The sequence below is a fragment of the Hemitrygon akajei genome, chromosome 11, assembly GCF_048418815.1.
Source record: "Hemitrygon akajei chromosome 11, sHemAka1.3, whole genome shotgun sequence".
Classification (NCBI taxonomy): domain Eukaryota; kingdom Metazoa; phylum Chordata; class Chondrichthyes; order Myliobatiformes; family Dasyatidae; genus Hemitrygon; species Hemitrygon akajei.
Window position 1 is genome coordinate 171290789 of NC_133134.1, and position 23640 is coordinate 171314428.

The following is a 23640-nucleotide window of genomic DNA, read 5'->3' on the forward strand; positions in this document are numbered from 1 at the left end:
TAAAAACTTTTAAGATAAGCTTTAAAGAAAGCACAGCAGGGCCTCTACTTCCTTAGAAGTTTGTGAAAATTTGGCATGGCATCTAAAACTTTTAACAAACTTCTATAGATGTGTAGTGGAGGGGACATTGACTGGCCATATCACAACCTGGTATGGAAACACCAATGCCCTTGAACAGAAAATCTGACAAAAAGTAGTGTGTATGGCCCAGTCCATCATGGGTAAAGCCCTCCCCACCTTTGAGCACATCTACATGGAGTGCTGTCGCAGAAAAGCAGCATCTATCAACGATCCCCACCATCAAGGCCATGCTCTCTTCTCACTGCCGCCATCAGGAAGAAGGTGCAGGAGCCTCAGGGCTCACACCACCAGGTTTAGGAACGGTTATTAGCCCTCAACCATCAGGAAGAGGGTACAGGTGCCTCAGGACTCACACCACCAGGTTCAGGAACAGTTATTAGCCCTCAGCCATCAGGAAGAGGGTACAGGAGCCTCAGGACTCACACCACCAGGTTCAGGAACAGTTATTAGCCCTCAGCCATCAGGAAGAGGGTACAGGAGCCTCAGGACTCACACCACCAGGTTCAGGAACAGTTATTAGCCCTCAACCATCAGGCTCTTGAACCAGAGTTCACTCATCTTCATGCCCCATCATTGGACTGTTCCCGAGACCCATGGACTCATTTTTACAGACACTTCATCTCATGTTCTCGATATGTATTGTTTATTTGCTTATTCATTCATCCATTTATTTATTCATTTACTCATTATTCCTTTTTCACTTTCATTTTGTTATTGCATAGTTAGTTGCCTTTTGAACACTGGCTGTTGGTATGGTTTATCATTGATTCTATTATGGTTATTAGATTTATTCTGCATGCCCAAAATAAACTGAATCCCAGGGTTTTATATGATGACATATATGCAATTTGATAATAAATTTACTTTGAACTTTAATTATATCGAAACATTCAGTGAAATACACCGTTTGTATCATCGACCGGTATAATCTGACGTGCACTGGGGGCAGCCCACAAGTGATTGGGGTTAGCATGTTCACAACTTACTAACCCCTACCCACACATCTCTGGAATATGGGAGGATTAAGGAGAACCCCAAGGCATTCTACAAGTATGTGAAGAGCAAGAGAATAGGACCAATCAAAGCTATTTAATACTCTTTGGAAAAAAAACCTTCTTTATCTCTGTTCTAAAAGATCACTCCTCAATTTTGAGGCTGCGCCCTCCAGTTCTGGATACCCCCACCACAGGAAACATCCTCTCCACATCCACCCTATTTGGTCCTTTCAACATTCGGTAGGTTTCAATGAGATCCCCCCCACATTTTTCTGAATTCCACAGAGTTCAGGCCCAAAGCCGCCCATCACTCCTCATATGTTAACCCCTTCATTCCCGGAATCATCCTTGTGAACCTCCTCTGGACTCTCTCCAATGACAACACATCCTTTCTGAGATATGGGGCCCAAAATTGTTGACAATACTCCAAGTGCAGCCTGACGAGTGTCTTATAAAGGCTCAGCATTATCTCCTTGCTTTTATATTCTATTCCCCTTGAAATAAATGCCAACATTGCATTTGCCTTCTTTACCACAGACTCAACCTGTAATTTAACCTTCTGGGAGCCTTGCACAAGGACTCCTAAGTCCCCCTGCACCTCCGATGTTTGAACCTTCTCCCCAATTAGATAATAGTCCGCACTATTGTTCCTTTTACAAAAATGCATTATCATACGTATACTTCCCAACTCTATTCCAGCTGCCACTTTTTTTGCCCACTCTTCCAATTTGTCTAAGTCCTGCTGCAATCACATCGCTTCCTCAGCATCACCTTTTCATCTATCTTCGTACCATCTGTAAACTTTGCCACAAAGCTATAAATTCCATTATCTAAATCACTGACAAACAATGTGAAAAGTAGCCGACCCAATACTGACCCCGAGGAACAACTCCAGCCACTGGCATCCAACCAGAAAAAGCCCCTTTTATTCCCACGTCTTTATCCACGCCAGTATCTTTCCTGTAACACCATAGGAATTTATCTTGTTAAGCAGCCTCATGTGTGGCACCTTATCAAACGCCTTCTGAAAATCCAAGTAAATGACATCCACTGCCTCTCCTTTGTCTAACCTGCTGGTTACTTCCTCGAAGAACTTCCAACAGGTTTGTCAGGCAAGATTTCCCTTACAGAAACAATGCTGACTTTGACATAGTTTTCAGATACCTCAAAACCTCATTCTTAATAATAGGCTCCAATACTTTCTCAGCCTCTGAGGTCAGGCTAACTAACCAATAATTCCCCTTCTTTTATCCTCCTGTGTGGAGTGACACTTGCAATCATCCAGTGCTAACTACATCACTGTCCGAGGGAGACAGAGCGCTTCAAGCCCCACTCTCTCACCACCGGCCGAGGAGGTACACATGGCCTGGAAAGTTGCCGAGGATATTTAGTCCAGGACTAATTCCTTTCTCCCACGGACTGGGATTACGATTACCTGCTCCCTCACCACAACTCACATGGTTTTTCGAAGGAGAGTGGGGGACCAGATGAAATTTCCCTGCCACAAGAAGCCTTTTATTGAAGTTCCAAATGCCAACAGGATGAGGTAATTGACAACAGGGCATGGTGGACAACAATAGGACAAGATAATTGACAACATGGTACTGTGGAGATCAATCGTACAAGGTCATTGACAACAGGGCACTGTGGACACCAACAGGACTAGGGCATTGACAACAGGGCATTGTGAGAACTAACAGAAGGAGGTAATTGACAGCAGGGAATTGTGAGCACCAATAGGACAAGGGCATTGACAACAGAGCACTATGGGCACCAAAAGAACGAGGTCACTGTCAGCAGGGCACTGTGGAGACCAATAAGATGAGTTAATTGACAACAGGGCACTGTGGAGACCAACAGGACAAGGTAATTGACAACAGGACACTTAGGACATCAATAGAATGAACTCATTGACAACAGGGCACTATGGGCACCAGTAGAACAAGGTCATTGTCAGCAGTGGAGACCAATCGGATAGGGTAATTGATAGCAAGTAATTGCTTTGTTTCTTTTACCTCTGTGGTTGTTTAGTAAAACTGTTGAAGTATTTTTGTCAAGTGTCAATTTTTGGGATGTATGGTTTATACATCTCTGGGGCTGTATCATCGTAACAAGTGACACTGTACAACACTCTACTGCTCTACATTGACCTCTAACCCAGGACTCCAGCTCTTATTTGAAAGAGTTGAAGATTATCTTTGTCTTCCACATGTACATTGAAACACCAAAACATACAATGAAATGCGTCATTTGCATCAATTACCAACACGATCCAAGGATGTGCTAGGGATGCTGACACGCTCCTGGCTCCTATATAGTAAGCCCACAACTCACAAACCTAACCCATACCGCAGCTTTCAAAATGTGGGAGGAAACTGGAGCACCTGGAGGAAACCCATGCAGTGACTGGGAGGATGTACAAGCTCCTCACAGTGGTGGCAACTGAACCCCAATCATGTTTGTTGTAAAACAAACACTATGCCACTGTGCAGCTCACGTCTATTTGATCTAGGATCCAAAGGTTTGAATAGAATTGTTCTGACCCTAATCTTTTATCCAAAATTAACAGTCCAACACAAAGACCTTCAAAGGGAAGGTTGACCTGTCAAAAGGTAAACACTGACCATTGGTAGCTGGTTTGAGAGCAGATGACCATCCTGGCTCAGCATGTTGGACACCATGATCGCAGGGAGGTCCATGCCTTGGTAGGGGTATTGAGGGAGGAGACCGTTGGCTGGAGCAGCATGGCACAGTGAGTGGTAACCTCCATATGGATCCATCAGGTGAAGAAAGGAAGGGTCTCCGAGATTTGGAGGAGTAATTGGAGGAATCTCATAGTCTTCATCACCCAGACCCTGGCTGGAGAAGTTCTAAAAGGAGGAAGTGAAAAGAATATTTACCAAAACAAAGACACCAGGGATCATTTTGTGTGTTGCAATTCCCTCATGGTTACAGAATTTCCATTTCAAAACTTCATCTTACCACCATTTTAAAGTTCATGTTCAGTTTATTGTCATTCAGTTGTATACATGAGTACCTCCAAATGAAACGATGTTCCTCCACAGCAAGGTGCACAACACAGTACATATAACTCACACACAAAACACATAAAGTAAAATTACCACTAGGAAATTAACAGCTAATAAGGTGCATGTTCGACATAAGTTAAAAAGTAAACAGTTTAACGCTGCTGGTGCTTCATGCAGTGAGACCTGGGTGGTGGCTGGGAGTTCAGTAGTCTCACGGCCTTGTGGGGATGAAGCAGTTTCCAATCCCAACAGTCCTTGTCCTAATGCCATGGTACCGCTGTAGGGGGTCAAAGATATTGTTGGACAGATGGGAGGGATCATTGACTATGCTAGAGGCCGTGCATATGCAAAGTTCTGGATAAATACCGTTCGTGGATGGAAGAAAAGATCCCAATGCTCCTCTCAGAATACCTCACACACCTTTGTAGGGACTTGCAGTCATTAAGAAAGCCACACAAAATGCTTCCTTGTGGGAAAGGAGTGATTTCAGCCCAACCTCCCCCAACCGCTCGGGATTGAGAAGTTCATCAGCAACACAGTCATTGGGTGGAGAAGGACTGCTCATCCTTTCTCCAGCATTCAACAGTCTGATTTGGAGATACAGGCCCTTTGGCCCACTTACACCATGCTAACCATCAAACACCCAATACACATCCTAGACTAAGCCCAATGTCTTTATTCTCCCCACTTTCTTATTATCTCCCTTCAGACTCTACCACTCTCCTACGCCCCGGGGACAATTTACACAGGCCAATTTGGGACATGGGAGGAAACCAGAGCAGCTGGGGAATTTATCCAGGCAGAGGGAGAGCAGCACCGGAGGTCAGGACTGACCTAGGTCTCTGGCGCCATGAGACAGTGACTTTGCTAAGCTGCCTCCCTGAGGATTTGACAAGTCCGAGTGTGCTGGGATCATTCCTGTGGTGGAATCTTCCTGTCTGATATGGGTCACCAGTAATGTCAGGAGAGTGAAGATACACAGGACTGAGTGGTGAGGCTTGATTGCTGCCTTACATATGAGATTAAATATCAGTTGTTGAATCCTGATGTTTTTGTGATCCAGGGGTTCTTCAGAAGCCAGAAATGAGGCATAAAACTTGCTAGCAATTTTATTCATTGGAACATTAGAAAGTTTTTGACAAGAACAGGCCATTCGGCCCAGCAAAGCTTGCCAAATTCCTATTCACATGGTGTGTTGAAATAACTATCGAGTTTAGATTTGAAAGTCTCTAAGGTACTGCTGTCAACTACACAACTGGGTTGTTTGTTTCATGTGTACACGACTCGCTGTATAAAGAAATGCTTCCTGATGTTATTCTGAAATCTCCCCTTAACCAGTCCCCACCTATGGCCCCATGTCCTTGTTGATGGTTTCATTTAGAAATAGTAGCTGGCATCCACTTCACTTACACCCTTAACGATTTTGAAAACTTCTATCATGTCTCCTCTTATTTTATGTCTACTTTGGCTAAAAAGATTTAATTCTTTTAATCATTCTTCATTGGTCATACCCTGCAGACCTGGAATGAGTTTCATCACCCTTCTCTGAATGCTTTCCAGTGCCTTCACATCCCTCACAAAATATGGGGACCAAAATTGTACTCAGTACTCAAGGTGTGGCCTCACAGGAGCATTGCTGTATGCAGCTTGTGGAGAACATCTCTAGACTTGAACTCCACTGAGTGCATTACATAACCCAACATTCTATTAGTCTTCCTAATCACTTCTGTACATTGTTCAGATGTTGATAGTGATGAGTCTACCTTCTCACACAGTGCACTTTTTAACTCAATAGCTCCCATTGTAAATTTATGTCTAATAATTCACTCCACTCTTTAAGAAAGGAGGAAGGCAGCAGAAAGGAAATTACAGATCAGTTAGCCTGACCTCAGTGGTCGGGAAGATGTTGGAGTCAATTGTTAAGATGAGGTAATGGAGTACTTGGAGACACAGGACAAGATAGGACAAAGTCAGCATGGTTTCCTTAAGGGAAAATTTTGCCTGATGAACTTGTTGGAATTCTTTCAGGACATTACACATATGATAGATAAAGGAGATGCAGTAGATGTTGTATATTTGGACTTTCAGAAGGCCTTTAACAAGGTGCTACACATGAGACAACACACTGTACGAGACTCCTTGTCAGTACACGCCTGATTCTCAACTCCCCGATATTTGAGTCCCCTACTATCACTACTTCCTTTTTATGGGGTTTAGCTTTAGAATTAGAGAGGCTCCTCTGTCTTGCCTACCACCTCAGAGGTTTCATGGCCGTCGTCGAGCATCGCTAGATGTTCAAAATGGTTGGACACTTACAGCTCTGGGTTGATGCCGCCAGACAGTGTGCACCTCTTTGGCTGTGCTTCCTTCCTATGGTCACCCACCCTTCTCTTTCCTTCTGGTCTGGAGTCTCAACCTGTGGCTCTTTCGGGGCGGACACTATCTCATTAAAGGACACCTGGAGCTCATCTGCAAATTCTCCACCATATCACAGGTCAGCTTCCTCCTCCTCAAGCTAAGCCACCTTGTTCTGAGGTGTTGGGTTAGCTGACATTCCTCGCATATGAACTCCTCAGGGCAGCAATGTTCCATGAATCCGAACATAAGGCAAGACTGATATGGCAGTGCCACACGAAGAAAGAACGAACAGAGTAAGACAAGGGAAAAAACTAGTTGTGGTCGTCCCATGTTCAAACTAGAGATAACAGCATTGCAGTGATGACAATTAATCTGTAAAATAGACAGAATCAGATGGTGACACCTGCTACTGAAAACTGAGAAGTTTCTAGGAATATATTGAAGTAATTGTAGGTAATTACTGGAACATTAACTGAACAATGACATGTATGTACAGTAGGTGATTATTTAAAATTAAAAGCAAGCATAGGCAAGGGAAACTACATGAAAAATAATCATTTTCACGCCAATCCAACACTGGTGAAGCTGAGAGACAGTGAATGGAGTTGTGTTTATAGACGCGGTGAAGAAATTCCACTTCTACTCACTGAAAATATTCCAATAAACCTCTCCAGTCCACTGAGATTATGTAGACACCTCAACTGTAAGACCCAGCTCATTTCCATTAATCAATCACAGGAAAAAATACACAATGCAATCAATTCTTTATTACTTGTAAAATTAATCATTCATTTTGTGGAAGAGCAAAGTACCTTTGAAATGTTGAGAGAGAGGAAGGGATTATTTGCAAAGGTGTTTCTACACACAAGCAATTATGAATGCAAACACCAAGTTTTTTTGTCAGAGAAGAGTCTGAGTGCAAGGGTAAAGATAATCCGCTGCAATACAGGGCCTTGGTGGGACCACATTGGATCATGAATATGTAGGTCTGCTGGGATAGCTCTATAAAGAAAGATTAGACACATTGGGTCTACCTTCTTGAAAGTTAAAACAAATGCAAAAACATTTAAAAAAAAACATCATTCTTAGGAGATTTCTTAGGGTAGATGCTGGGGTGATGTTTCCTTCGTATGGGGTGTGCAGAACAGAGGATCACAATCTCAAAATAAGAGGTTGGTCAGTCTTCAGAAAACAAGAGAAGGAACAGGTCACTCAGCCCCTCAATCCTGCCCCACCATTAAATGTAACCATGGCTGACCTACACTGGCCTCAACTCTTTCCTTCTGTGCTAGTTCCTCAGGTCTCTCAATTCCTCCATCTGTCAAACATTTACCTACCTCCACCTTAAATCCTTCCAATGTTCCAGCTTTTCTCTCCCTGCCAGGGCTGAGAATTCCAGAGGTTCATCACTCTCTGTGAGAGGGAGTTTCCACACACAGTCTCTGATCTTGTCACCTTCTTCAAGACTTTCCCAACGGTGGAAAATCTCATAACCTACCCTGCCAAACCTGCTTAGGAATGTATATGGTTGAATAAGGTCTCTCCTCATTCTTGAAATCTGCAAGGAATACAGATCCAAACTGTATAGACTCTCTTAATAGGACAGACCCTCTCACCCCAGGAACTAGCCTGGTGAATTTGCTTTGTACATCTTTCGTTAGTGAGAGATTCAGAATTGTGCACTGTATTCCAGGCGAGGTCTCACCAATACCCCGCACAACTGCAACAAAACCTCCTTACTTTTAAACCCCAATCCCTTTGCAATAAGGGCTGTAGTGTTGTTTGCCTTCTTAATTATATGTCGGACCTTACGGCTAACTTGTGATTTATACACTAGAATATCTAGATCTCTCTGTACTTCATTCATTTAGATAATAATCAGCTTTGTGATTCCTCATGCCAAAGTGCGTGACCTCACATTTCCCCGCAGTACATTCCATCTGTTCACTCACTCTTTCCCTCTCTACCTTATTGTCCAATCACAGTATCCACCTATTTCCATACCATTGCCAAGTTTGCTAACCTTGTAAACTGTCCATTGACGTGAACAGTGACAAATGTGAGCCAAGAACCGAACCCTGGAGCACACGATTAGCAACCACTTTCCAGTATGAAAAGGACGTCTGAGACTGTAGGAAGTTTCCAGAGAGTTCTGAAGAATTGTTGCCCATCACAGAAATCAGCCCCCCCCCCCCCACCTCCACTGACACCTTCTACACTTCCTGCTGCCTTGGGAAAGCAGCCAATATAGTCAAGGATTCCTCTCACCACCCCCCTCCATCCCATCAGGCAGAGAACACATACCACCAGACTCAAGGGTAGCTTCCATCCTGCTGTTACCTCACTCTTGAACAGAGCTTTTATGCACTAAAAGATGCATGCTTTCACTCCTGATCTCCCAGTCTTGCACCTGCACCACGCTCTCTCTGTAACTATATTCTGTATTGTTTACTATCGCGGTCTATTACTGTATGTGTGAAATGGCCAGTCTAGAAGGCACACAATACAAAAGCTTTGCACTGTATCTTGGTATGTGTGACGATAATAAACCAATACCAACTCCAACTCTCTTTCCCAAGAGACAGCCAGTTCCCAGTCCACGCTAACACACTTTGTCTTTAGCTTCTGCACCAGTCTCCTATGTGGCATCTTGTCAAATGCACCGTGGAAACCTACAGGTCCCACCATCAACTCTCTGTCACATCTTCATAGAATTTGAGCAAGTACGATGCGGAGGAGATTTACCAGGGCATGTTGAGTGAGCTCTTTGGAGTGAATTGATGGAGGTGTACAAGATGATAAGAGGCAGTGATAGAGTAGACAGTCCGAGACTTTTTCCCAGAATGGAAATTGCTCATATGAGGAGGAATAATTTTAAGGTGATTGGAGGAAAGTAGAGGGAGGATGTCAGAGACAAGAGAAAACTGGAATGCTGGAAACCTGAGCAACGCACACAAGATGCTGGAGGAACTCAGTGGGCCAGGCAGCATCTGTGGGAAAAAGTGCAGTCAATGTATCAGGCTGAGACCCTTCAGCAGGACTGGGGAAAAAAAGACAAGGAGTAGATTTAAATAATTCACAGGCACTGCTCTGGACTCTCACTAATGCCAACACATCATTTCGTAAATAAGGGGCCAAAGCTGCTCAGTTTACTTCACGTGTGGTCTGACCAATGCCTTACACAGCATCAGCATCAGCATCACATCTTTGCTCTCATATTCCAGTCTCCTCGAAATGATTGCATTTGCCTTCCTCACCACTGACTCAACCTGCAAGTTAACCTTTAGGGAATTGAATTAGACGTTGGCTTAATTGGAGAAGTCAGAGAGCGGTAGTAGAGGGTTGCCTCTCAGACTGGAGACATGTGACTAGTGGAGTGCTGCAGAGATCGGTGCTGGCTCTGTTGTTGTTTGTCATCTATATCAATGATCTAGTTGATAACGTAGCTAACTGAAACAGCAAATTTGTGGATGACACCAAGATTGGGGGTGTCGTGGACAGTGAGTGGACAGACTAACAAACATTGCAGTGGGATTTGGACCAGCTGGAAAAATGGGCTGAAAAATGGCAGATGGAGTTTAATGCAGACAAGTGTGAGGTGTCACACTAGGACCAACCACAGTAGATCTCACAGACAGAACAGTGGGGCACCGTGGAATGTGGTAATGGATTGAGGAATTGATGCACCATCAATAACTCACTCTGAGACGTAAAGGCGAGATATCGGCTTTTATTGACTGGAAGAAGGAACAAACAGTGAGTGACCACTATACTACATCCTTGAGACAGAGAGGCCGGGCTCAGACCTCCATCACCTTTATACCGGGGTCTGTGGGAGGAGCCACAGGAGCAGTCATCAGGGGGCCTGTCCAGACAGGTATATGTAGTTCACCACAGGAATACAGATCCATAATTCATTGGAAGTGGTGTCACAGGTAGATACAGTTGTAAGGAAAGCTTTTGGCATATTGGTTTTCATAAATCAAAGTACTGAGTATTGGAGATGGGATGTTATGTTGAAATTAAACGGTGAGGCTAATTCTTGTGCCGTTTTGGTCACCTACTCACAGGGAGGATGTAAATAAGACTGAAAAGGTGCAGAGAAAATTTACAAGGATGTTGCCAGGACTTGAGGACCTGAGCTATAGGGGAAGGTTTGAATAGGTTAGGACTTTATTCCCCGAGCGTAGGAGACCGAGGGGAGATTTGATAGAGGTGTGCATAATTATGAGGAGTATAGGTAGGGTAAACGCAAGCAGGCTTCTTCCACCAAGGTTGGGTGAGACTACTATCAGAGGCCATGGGTTAACATAGAAACATAGAAAACCTACAGCACAATACAGGCCCTTCGGCCCACAAAGATGTGCCGAACATGTCCCTACCTTAGAAATGACTAGGCTTACCTATAGCCCTCTATTTTACTGAGCTCCATGTACCTATCTAAAAGCTTCTTAAAAGACCCTATCATATCCGCCCCCACCACAGTTGCCAGCAGCCCATTCCACACACTCACGACTCTCTGAGTAGAAAACTTACCCCTGACATCTCCTCTGTACCTACTCCCCAGCACCTTAAACCTGTGTCCTCTTTTGGCAACCATTTCAGCCCTGGGAAAAAGCCTCTGACATCCACACGATCAATACCTCTCATCATCTTCTACACCTCTATCAGGTCACCTCTCATCCTCCAGTGCACCAAGGAGAAAAGGCCGAATTCACTCAATCTATTCTCATAAGGCATGCTCCCCAATCCAGGCAACATCCTTGTAAATCTCCTCTGCACCCTTTAATGGATTTGTGGCTAAATTTATGGATGATACAAAGATAGGTGGAGGAGCGGGTTGAGGAAATAGAGAGGCTGCAGAGAGACTTAGATAGTTTAGGGGAACGGACAAAGAAGTGACAGATGAAATACAATGTTGGAAAGTGTATGGTCATGCACTTTGGTGGAAGAAATTAACAGGCAGATTATTTAGATGGGGAAAGAATTCAAAATGCAGAGATGCAAAGGGACTTGGGAGTCCTTGTGCAGGACTAAAGGTTAACCTCCAGTTTGAGTCGGTGGTGAAGAAGGCAAATGCAATGTTGGCATTCATTTCTAGAGGTATAGAATATAAGAGCTGGGATGTGATGTTGAGGTTCTATAAGGCACTCATGAGACCATGCTTGGAGTATTGTGGGCAGTTTTGGACCCCTTATTTTAGTAAGGATATACTGACATTGGAGAGGGTTCAGAGAAGATTCATAGAAACATAGAAAATAGGTGCAGGAGTAGGCCCTTCGGCCCTTCGAGCCTGCACTGCCATTCAGTATGATCATGGATGATCATCCAACTCAGAACCCTGTACCTGCTTTCTCTCCATACCCCCTGATCCCTTTAGCCACAAGGGCCATATCTAACTTCCTCTTAAATATAGCCAATGAACCGGCCTCAACTGTTTTCTGTGGCAGAGAATTCCAGATTCACCACTCTCTGTGTAAAGAAGTTTTTCCTCATCTCGGTCCTAAAAGGCTTCCCCTTTATCCTTAAACTGTGACCTTAAACATTCTGGACTTCCCCAACATCAGAAACAATCCTCTTGCATCTAGCCTGTCCAATCCCTTTAGAATTTTATACATTTCAATAAGATCCCCCCTCAATCTTCTAAATTCAAGTGAGTATAAGCCTAGTTGATCCAGTCTTTCTTCATATGAAAGTCCTGCCATCCCAGAAATCAATCTGGTGAACCTTCTTTGTACTCTTTCTATGGCAAGAATGTCTTTCCTCAGATTAGGGGACCGAAACTGCACACAATACTCCAAGTGTGGTCTCGCCAAGGCCTTGTACAACTGCAGTAGAACCTCCCTGCTCCTGTACTCGAATCCTCTTGCTATGAATGCCAACATACCATTTGCCTTTTTCACCGCCTGCTGTACCTGCATGCCCACCTTCAATGACTGGTGTACAATGACACCCAGGTCTCATTGCACCTCCCCTTTTCCTAATCGGCCACCATTCAGATAATAATCTGTTTTCCTGTTATTGCAACCAAATTGCAACCTCACATTTATCCACATTAAATTGCATCTGCCATGAATTTGCCCACTCACCTAACCTATCCAAGTCACCCTGCATCCTCTTAGCATCCTCCTCACAGTTAACACTGCCGCCCAGCTTCATGTCATCTGCAAACTTGGAGATGCTGCATTTAATTCCTTTGTCTAAATCATTAATATATATTGTAAACAACTGGGGTCCTAGCACTGAGCCTTGCGGTACCCCACTAGTCACTGCCTGCCATTCTGAAAAGGTCCCGTTTATTCCCACTCTTTGCTTCCTGTCTGCCAACCAATTCTCTATCCACACCAATACCATACCCCCAATACCGTGTGCTTTAAGTTTGCACACTAACCTCCTGTGTGGGACCTTGTCAAAAGCCTTTAGAAAATCTAAATATACCACATCCATTGGCTCTCCCCTATCCACTCTACTAGGTACATCTTCAAAAAATTCTATAAGATTAGTCAGACATGATTTTCCTTTCACAAATCCATGCTGACTTTGTCCGATGATTTCACCTCTTTCCAAATGTGCTTCTATCACATCTTTGATAACCGACTCTAGCATTTTTCCCACTACCGATGTCAGACTCACCAGTCTATAATTCCCCGGTTTTTCTCTCCCTCCTTTTTTAAAAAGTGGGGTTACATTAGCCACCCTCCAATCCTCAGGAACTAATCCAGAATCTAAGGAGTTTTGAAAAATTATCACTAATGCATTCACTATTTCTTGGGCTACTTCCTTAAGTACTCTGGGATGCAGACCATCTGGCCCTGGGGATTTATCTGCATTTAATCCCTTCAATTTACCTAACACCACTTCCCTACTAACATGTATTTCCCTCAGTTCCTCCATCTCACTAGACCCTCGGTCCCTTACTATTTCCGGAAGATTATTTATGTCCTCCTTAGTGAAGACAAATTGGTCTGCCATGTCTTTGTTCCCTATGATCAATTCACCTGTTTCTGACTGTAAAGGACCTACATTTGTCTTGACCAATCTTTTTCTTTTCACATATCTATAAAAGCTTTTACAGTCAGTTTTTATGTTCCCTGCCAGCTTTCTCTCATAATCTTTTTTCCCTTTCCTAATTAAGCCCTTTGTCCTCCTCTGCTGGTCTCTGAATTTCTCCCAGTCCTCAGGTGTGCCGCTTTTATTTGCTACTTTATATGTTTCTTCTTTGGGCTTGATACTATCCCTAATTTCCCTTGTCAGCCACGGGTGCACTACCTTCCCTGGTTTATTCTTTTGCCAAACTGGGATGAACAATTGTTGTAGTTCACCCATGCGATCTTTAAATGCTTGCCATTGCATATCTACCGTCAACTCTTTAAGTATCATTTGCCAGTCTATCTTAGCTAATTCACGTCTCATACCTTCAAAGTTACCCTTCTTTAATTTCAGAACCATTGTTTCTGAATTAACTACGTCACTTTCCATCTTAATGAAGAATTCCACCATATTATGGTCACTATTACCCAAGGGGCCTCGCACGACAAGATTGCTCTCTAGTTGGTTCCTCGACATGTTGGTTCAGAAAACCATCCCGCATACATTTCAAGAAATCCTCTTTCTCAGCACCCTTACCAATTTGGTTCACCCAATCTATATGTAGATTGAAGTCACCCATTATAACTACTGTTCCTTTATTGCACGCATTTCTAATTTCCCGTTTAATGCCATCCCCAGCCTCACTACTACTGGAATTCACAAGAATGATTCCAGGAATGAAAGGGTTACCATATGAGGAATGTCTGGCAGCTCTTGGGCTGTATTCCCTGGAGTTCAGGAGAATGAGGGGGGATCTCATAGAAACATTCCAAATGTAAGAAGGCCTGAACAGATTAGATATGGCAAAGTTATTTCCCACAGTAGGCAAGTCTAGGATAAGAGGGCATGCCTTCAGGATTTACGGACATCCATTTAGAACAGAGATGCAGAGAAATGACTTTAGTCAGAAGGTGGTAAATCTGTGGAATTTGTCGCCACAAATGGCTGTGGAGGCCAAGTCATTGGGTGTAATTAAGGCAGAGATATATAGGTTATTGATTAGCCAGGGCATCAAAGGGTATGGGGAGAAGGCAGGGGAGTGGGGATAACTGGAAGAATTGGATCAGCCCATGATTGAATGGCGGAGCAGACTCGATGGGCCGAATGGCCTACTTCTGCTCCTATATCTTATGGTCTTATCGGCTTATAGTTCTGGTCACTCTGCTATAGGAAGGATGTTGAAATTTTAGATAGGGTGCAGAAGATGTTTACCAGGATGCTGCCTGGCTTTGAGGGCATGTGCTAACATAAGAGGCTGGATAAACTTGGGTTGGTTTCTCTGTAGCATAGGAGGCTGTGGGGAGATCTGATAGAGGTTTTCAAGATTATGAGAAGACAGAGTGGGCCCAGGCTTGAAGAGTCTAATACCAGAGGATATGCATTGAAGGTGAGAGGGTGTAGGTTCAAGTAAGATGTGAGGGATAAGTTTTTTACTCTGAGGGTCGTGGATGTCTGGAATGCACTGCCTGGTATGGTGATATAGGCAAATACATTAGAGGTTTTTAAGAGACGACTGGATAGGCACATAGATGTAAGAAAGATGGAGGGATATGGGTATGGTGTAGGTAGGAGGGATTAGTGATTGTTTTTTAGCTAGTTTGGCACAACATTGTGGGCTGAATGGCTGTTCCCGTGCTGTACTATCTATCTATGTTCTATGAAAATACAGAAGGTGAAGGTGGGGAGCAACTGCGGCTGCTCGTTTCTTATTTAAATTACAGAAGTTTGGAATTTAAAATAAATGGAAATCGATTTATTTTCTTTACAATTTCAAGTTAGAAAAAATATTCAATGTTGCACTTGGTCGAAAGGGCTTCTGCCTAAGTTTAACCTGCAGGGAAGATTGCTGAAGATGTCAGGGAATAATGAACTGGGTACACATGACATCGTTTCATGGCCTCCTCTACTGCCTTGATGAGACCAAGCTCAGGCTGGAGAAGGGACAACTTATTTTCTGTCTAGGTAGCCTCCAACCTAATGACATAAACATCAATTTCTCTAATTTCTGGTAAAATTTCCTTCTCCCCCTTCTCTTTTTTTCAATTCCCCTTTGTTGTTTTATTCTTTCTATTCTCACCTGTCCATCTCACCTTCCCCTGGTGCCCCTCCTCTCCTTTCTCTCATGGCCTATTCTCCCCTCCTATCTTCTCCCTCTGGTGCCCCTCCTCTCCTTTCTCCCATGGCCCACTCTCCTCTCCTATCAGATTCATTCTTCTCCAGCACTTTTCCATCTTTCAGCTCCCAACTTCTTACTTCTCCCCTCTCCCATCCATCTTCCTCTTCATCTCCAATTTCCCCCTTCCATTCTACCTTCATATTCTGGCTTACCAGTCCAAGTGAAGGGTTTGGCTGGAAAAGTCAAATGCTTATTCCTCTCCTGACGTGTTGAGTTTCTGCAGCATTGTGGCCATTTGTTGCTCTGGATTTCCAGCATCTGCAGAACCTCCTGTGTTATTGGAAGAACTCTTCCCACTGTCTATTGTGATGCCCATATTTATATTAGAAAGCACTAATGTGAACAAGTCACACTGGAATTGCACTGGTGGCCGGTAACTTCACAGGGCTGCAGGGCAGAACTCCCTGAACTGAAAGGAGGAGGATTGGGCAGGGGCTAGCTACACCTTCCCGTTCAAACCCTGACCTACAGAAATACTATCAGAAAATGCAAAGACTTCATCCCTGGGAGAGGAAGGGTCTTCGAAGATGGGTCGCACCTGGGGACAACTTGAAAACCTGGCCCAGGACAGAGGACTCTGGCAAGCTGCTGCTGTCGGCAGACTATGCCCCAGCAGGGTGATGTGCTTAAGGCTGCAGAGTAAAGCCTTTAGCCTGTGACTCATGCTGGTGTATGTGTACAAGTATAGTTGGCTGGATGAGGCCAGAACTGAGCTCCCACTATCTCCCTACCTCAGGAGAGAGGGCATGTCCTGCCTTGGTGAGACGACCCAATGTTGGTAGAGTTTCCTTTGATATCATTACAGATGAGCTTAATTCATGGTAATGTGAGAGGAACTTTTTATCAGCCCTTGTGGGTTCCCTGCTGCTCATTACCATTGTAGTTTACTGTGGGAACACTGTACAAACTGGATAACCCATTTGTGTGGTTTACTGAAATTAAACCCACATCCTGACTCCGTTACTCTGCAACAGCCTGAAGTCTGTGGGCACAGGTTACTATGATGGTTTTTCCTCAGAATCCCCAGAACAATTCTTGTTCACACTGTAGATTCCAGGCAGAAGAATACCTCACAACACTTGTCGCTTTTTTTCGGTGTTGCGTCACCCTGTGCTGCTTGTAAAATTAACATTTTTGCACTTAACAGACAGAGGCTGAACAGTGGGTTATAAATCCATTCAGTTAGAAACATAGAAAACCTACAGCTCAATACAGGCCCATCGGCCCACAAAGCTGTGCCAAACATGTCTCTTCCTTAGAAATTACTAGGGTTACCCATAGCCCTCTATTCTTCTAAGCTCCATGTACCTATCCAAAAGTCTCTTAAAAAACCCTATCGTATCTGCCTCCACCACCGTTGCTGGCAGCCCATTCCATGCACTCACTGCTGTCTGCATAAAAAATTTACCCCTGACATCTCCTCTGTACTCCCCAGCACCTTAAACCTGTGCCTTCTCGTGGCAACCATTTCAGCCCTGGGAAAAAGCCTCTGACTATCCACATGATCAATGCCTCTAATCATCTTGTACACCTTTATCAGATCACCTCTCACCCTCCATCACTTCAAGGAGAAAAGGCCAAGTTCACTCAACCTATTCTCATAAGGCATGCTCCCCAATCCAGGCAACATCCTTGTAAATCTCCTCTGCACCCTTTCTATGGTTTCCACATCCTTCCTGTATTGAGGTGACCAGAACTGAGCACAGTACTCCAAGTGGGGTATGGCCAGGGTCCTATATAGCTGCAATATTACCTCTTGGCTCCTAAATTCAATTCCACAATTGATGAAGGCCAATACACAGTATGCGTACTAAACCACAGAGTCAACCTACGCAGCAGCTTTGAGTGTCCTATGGACACGGACCCCAAGATCCCTCTGATCCTCCACACTGCCAAAAGTCTTACCATTAATGCTACATTCTGCCATCATATTTGACCTACCAAAATGAACCACCTCACACTTATCTAGGTTGAACTCCATCTGCCACTTCTCAGCCCAGTTTTGCATCCCATCAATGTCTCGCTGTAACCTCTGACAGCCCTCCACACTATCCACTACACCTCCAACCTTTGTGTCATCAGCAAACCTACTAACCCATCCCTCCACTTCCTCATCCAGGTCATTTATAAAAATCACGAAGAGTAAGGGTTCCAGAACAGATCCCTGAGGCACACCACTGGTGACTGACCTCCATGTAGAATACAAACCGTCTACAACCACTCTTTGCCTTCTGTGGGCAAGCCAGTTCTAGATCCAGAAAGCAATGTCCCCTTGGATCCCATGCTTCCTTACTTTCTCAATAAGCCTTGCCTTATCAAATGCCTTGCTGAAATCCATATACACTACATCTACTGCTCTTCAGTCACATCCTCAAAAAATTCAATCAGGCTTGTATGGTACGACCTGCCTTGAAAAAGCTATGCTAACTATTCCTAATCATATTATACCTCTCCAAATGTTCATAAATCCTGCTTCTCAGGATCTTCTCCATCGACTTACCAACCACTGAAGTATGACTCACTGGTCTATAATTTCCTGGGCTATCTCTACTCCCTTTCTTGAATAAAGGAACAACATCTCCAACCCTCCAATTCTCTGGAATCTCTCCCGTCCCCATTGATGATGCAAAGATCATCTCCAGAGGCTCAGCAACCTCCTCCCTCACCTCCCACAGTAACCTGGGGTACGTCTCATCCAGTCCCTGCGACTTATCCAACTTGATGCTTTGCAAAAGCTCCAGTACATCCTCTTTCTTAATATCTACATGCTCAAGCTTTTCAGTCTGCTGCAAGTCATCACTACAAACACCAAGATCCTTTTCCGTAGTGAGTACTGAAGTGAAGAATTCAAGTGTTTTCGTGTGGCCAAGTGGTTAAGGCGTTGGTCTAGTGATCTGAAGGTTGCTAGTTTGAGCCTCAGCTGAGGCAGTATGTTGTGTCCTTAAGCAAAGCACTTAACCACACATTCCTCTGTGATGACACCGGTGCCAAGCTGTATCGGCCTAGTGCCCTTCCCTTGGACAACATTGGTGGCGTGGAGACGGGAGACTTGCAGCATGGGCAACTGCCGGTCTTCCATACAACCTTGCTCAGGCCTCGGTCTCTATCGAAATTGATGGACAGCCGAAGAGAATAAGAAAGTATTCATTAAGTACCTCTGCTATTTCCTCCGATTCCATACACACTTTCCCACTGTCACACTTGATAGGTCCTATTCATTCATGTCTTCTCATCTTGCTCTTCACATACTTGTAGAATGCCGTGGGGTTTTCCTTAATCCCGCCCGCCAAGGCCTTCTCATGGCCCCTTCTGGCTCTCCTAATTTCCCTTCTTAAGCTCCTTCCTGTTAGCCTTATAATCTTCTAGATCTCTAGCATTACCAAGCTCTCTGAACCTTTTGTAAGCTTTTCTTTTCTTCTTGACTAGATTTATTACAGCCTTTGTACACCACGGTTCCTGTACCCTACCATAACTTGGCTGTCTCATTGGAAAGTACCTATGCAGAACTCCACACAAATATACCCAGAACATATGCCACATTTCTTCTGTACATCCATTCCCAATTTAAGCTTCCAATTTCCTGCCTGATAGTCTCATAATTCCCCTTACTCCAATTAAACGCTCTTCTAACTTGTCTGTTCCTATCTCTCTCCAATGCTATTGTAAAGGAGATAGAATTATGATCACTATCTCCAAAATGCTCTCCCACAGTGATCTGACACCTGACCAGGTTCATTTCCCAATACCAAATCAAGTACAGCCTCTCCTCTTGTAGGCTTATCTACATATTGTGTCAAGAAACCTTCCTGAACACACCTAACAAACTCCACCCAATCTAAACCCCTTGCTCTAGGGAGATGCCAATCGATATTTGGAAAATTAAAATCTCCCACCATGGCAACTCTGTTATTATTACACCTTCCCAGGATCTGTTTCCCTATCTGCTCCTCGATATCCTTGTTACTATTGGGCAGCCTATAAAAAACACCCAGTAAAGTTATTGACCCCTTCCTGTTCCTAACCTCCACCCACAGAGACTCCATAGACAATCCTTCCATGATGTCCACCTTTTCTGCAGCCGTGACACTATCTCTGATCAACAGTGCCATGCCCCCAACTCTTTTGCCTCCCTCCCTGTCCTTTCTGAAACATCTAAAATGCAGCACTTGAAGTAACCATTCCTGTCCCTGAGCCATCCAAGTCTCTGTAATGGCCACCACATTATATCTCCAAGTACTGATCCACACTCTAAGCTCATCCGCTTTGTTCACAATACTCCTTACATTAAAATAGTTGATCAGGGAAACAGTTGCCAGATACACTGGGGGCAAGTTGCAGTTTCCTAACACTATGCGGCCTTCATGTGAATGATTCTTATTGACGCACTTACAAAGACACATCAGCATCTATATTTCATTAGGAGTCTGAGGTATGTCACCAAAGACTGAACAAATTTCTACAGGGAGCGCATTCTAGCTGGTTGTATCACCGTCTGCTATGGAGAGACCACTGAACAGGATCAGAAAAAGCTACAGAGGATTGTAAACTCAGCCAGCTGCAACATGGGCACCAACCTCCCAGCATTGAGGACATCTTTGTAAGGTGATGCCACAAGAAAGCGGCATCCTTCATCAGGACCCCATCACCCAGGGCCCATCTTCATCAGGACTCTATTATCCAGTACCCATCTTCATCAGGACTTCATCACCCAGGGCCCATCTTCATCAGGACCCCAACACCCAGTACCCATCTTCATCAGGATCCCATCACCCAGTACCCATCTTCATCAGGACCCCATCACCCAGTACCCATCTTCACCAGGACCCCATCACCCAGGACTCATCTTCATCAGGACTTCATCACCCAGGGCCCATCTTCATCAGGACCCCAACACCCAGTACCCATCTTCATCAGGACTTCATCACCCAGGGCCCATCTTCATCAGGACCCTATTATCCAGTACCCATCTTCATCAGGACTTCATCACCCAGGGCCCATCTTCACCAGGACTCCATCACCCAGTACCCATCTTCATCAGGACCCCATCACCCAGTACCCATCTTCACCAGGACCCCATCACCGAGTACCCATCTTCACCAGGACCCCATCACCCAGTACCCATCTTCACCAGGACCCCATCACCCAGTACCCATCTTCACCAGGACCCCATCACCCAGTACCCATCTTCATCAGGACTTCATCACCCAGGGCCCATCTTCATCAGGACCCCATCACCCAGGGCCCATCTTCATCAGGACCCCATCACCCAGTACCCATCTTCAACACCCAGGACCCATCTTCACCAGGACCCCATCACCCAGTACCCATCTTCATCAGGATCCCATCACCCAGTACCCATCCTCATCAGGACTCCATCACCCAGGACCCATCTTCACCTGGACCCATCTTCATCAGGATCCCATCACCCAGTACCCATCCTCATCAGGACTCCATCACCCAGGACCCATCTTCATCAGGACCCCATCACCCAGTACCCATCTTCACCAGGACCCCATCACCCAGTACCCATCTTCATCAGGACCCCATCACCCAGTACCCATCTTCACCAGGATCCCATCACCCAGTACCCATCCTCATCAGGACTCCATCACCCAGGACCCATCTTCATCAGGACCCCATCACCCAGTACCCATCTTCACCAGGACCCCATCACCCAGTACCCATCTTCATCAGGACTCCATCACCCAGTACCCATCTTCACCAGGACCCCATCACCCAGTACCCATCTTCATCAGGACCCCATCACCCAGGGCCCATCTTCATCAGGACCCCATCACCCATCTTCATCAGGACCCCATCACCCATCTTCATCAGGACCCCATCACCCAGTACCCATCTTCATCAGGACCCCATCACCCATCTTCATCAGGACCCCATCACCCAGTACCCATCTTCACCAGGACTCCATCACCCAGGACCCATCTTCACCAGGACCCCATCACCCAGTACCCATCTTCATCAGGATCCCATCACCCAGTACCCATCCTCATCAGGACTCCATCACCCAGGACCCATCTTCATCAGGACCCCATCACCCAGTACCCATCTTCACCAGGACCCCATCACCCAGTACCCATCTTCATCAGGACTCCATCACCCAGTACCCATCTTCATCAGGACCCCATCACCCAATACCCATCTTCATCAGGACCCCATCACCCATCTTCATCAGGACCCCATCACCCAGTACCCATCTTCATCAGGACCCCATCACCCATCTTCATCAGGACCCCATCACCCACTACCCATCTTCACCAGGACTCCATCACCCAGGACCCATCTTCACCAGGACCCCATCACCCAGTACCCATCTTCATCAGGACCCCATCACCCAGTACCCATCTTCATCAGGACCCCATCACCCAGGACCCATCTTCACCAGGACCCCATCACCCATCTTCTCATTGCTACCATCAGATAGGAGATCCAGGAGCTTGAAGACTCACACTCAACATTTTGAGAACAGCTTCTTCTCCTCTGCCATCAGATTTTTGAGCAGTCTATGAACCAGTCTATGAGCAGTACTTTACTATTGCTCCTTTTTTGAATAATTTATTTATTAATATATATCTATTTCTCTTTGTAATCTATAATATTTTGCTGACACAAAGTAACAAATTTCATGACAGATGTTAGTAATATTAAATCATATTCTGATTCTGATTGTGAGCTTCTCTTGCACGGGACCTCTCTTCTCTGAATGCCAGGTTTCTGAGTGTCAGCCCCAGCAGGGCCGAAGGTGCTCAGTTCCAAACCTCTCAAATGAGAAGGTCAAGGTGTGACTCATGACCAATGCTGAACCAACTCAGATTCCAAACACTCTTTGTGAATCACAGGCTAAAGATCTGGAGCAGAAGTGTGTGTGTGTGTGTGCGTGTGTGCGTTAGAGAGCGAGAGAGAGAGTGTGAGAGGTGTGTGGTTAGAGTGTGAGGTGTGAGTGTGGGGAGTGAGTGTGAGGTGTGTGTCAGTGAGTGTGAGGTGTTGATGTATGAGTGAGTGTGAGGTGCATGAGTGAGTGAGAGGTGTGTGTGAGTGAGTGTGAGGTGTGTGAGGAGTGTGTGTGAGAGAGAATGAGAGGTGTATGGTGAGAGTGAGTGTGAGGTGTGTGTGTATGAGAGAGTGAGTGTGTGGTGTGTGTGTGAGAGAGTGAGTGTGAGGTATGTGGGAGTGAGTGTGAGGCATGTGTGAGTGTGAGGCGTGTGTGGGAGTGAGTGTTAGGTGTGTGTGTGAAAGTGAGTGTGAGGTGTATGTGTGGGAGTGAGTGTGAGGTGTGTGTGTATGAGAGAGTGAGTGTGAGGTATGTGTGAGTGTGAGGCGTGTGTGGGAGTGAGTGTGAGGTGTGTGAAAGTGAGTGTGAGGTGTATGTGTGGGAGTGAGTGTGAGGTGTGTGAAAGTGAGTGTGAGGTGTATGTGTGGGAGTGAGTGTGTGGTGTGTGTGTGAGAGAGTGAGTGTGAGGTATGTGGGAGTGAGTGTGAGGCATGTGTGAGTGTGAGGCGTGTGTGGGAGTGAGTGTTAGGTGTGTGTGTGAAAGTGAGTGTGAGGTGTATGTGTGGGAGTGAGTGTGAGGTGTGTGTGTATGAGAGAGTGAGTGTGAGGTATGTGTGAGTGTGAGGCGTGTGTGGGAGTGAGTGTGAGGTGTGTGAAAGTGAGTGTGAGGTGTATGTGTGGGAGTGAGTGTGAGGTGTGTGAAAGTGAGTGTGAGGTGTATGTGTGGGAGTGAGTGTGTGGTGTGTGTGTGAGAGAGTGAGTGTGAGGTATGTGGGAGTGAGTGTGAGGCATGTGTGAGTGTGAGGCGTGTGTGGGAGTGAGTGTTAGGTGTGTGTGTGAAAGTGAGTGTGAGGTGTATGTGTGGGAGTGAGTGTGAGGTGTGTGTGTGAAAGTGAGTGTGAG

General features: G+C 45.2%; 1 protein-coding gene across 4 annotated transcripts in view; it reads right to left on the reverse strand.

Moving 5' to 3' along the window:
* tox2 (TOX high mobility group box family member 2) overlaps nt 1-23640 on the reverse strand; it is a 230520-nt gene that overhangs the window by 60060 nt on the left and 146820 nt on the right. For all 4 annotated transcript variants that reach the window (XM_073062260.1, XM_073062261.1, XM_073062259.1 and 1 more), the window contains exon 3: nt 3701-3946. In XM_073062260.1, the coding sequence (XP_072918361.1) occupies nt 3701-3946 (246 nt within the window). The remainder of the gene's footprint in view (nt 1-3700; nt 3947-23640) is intronic.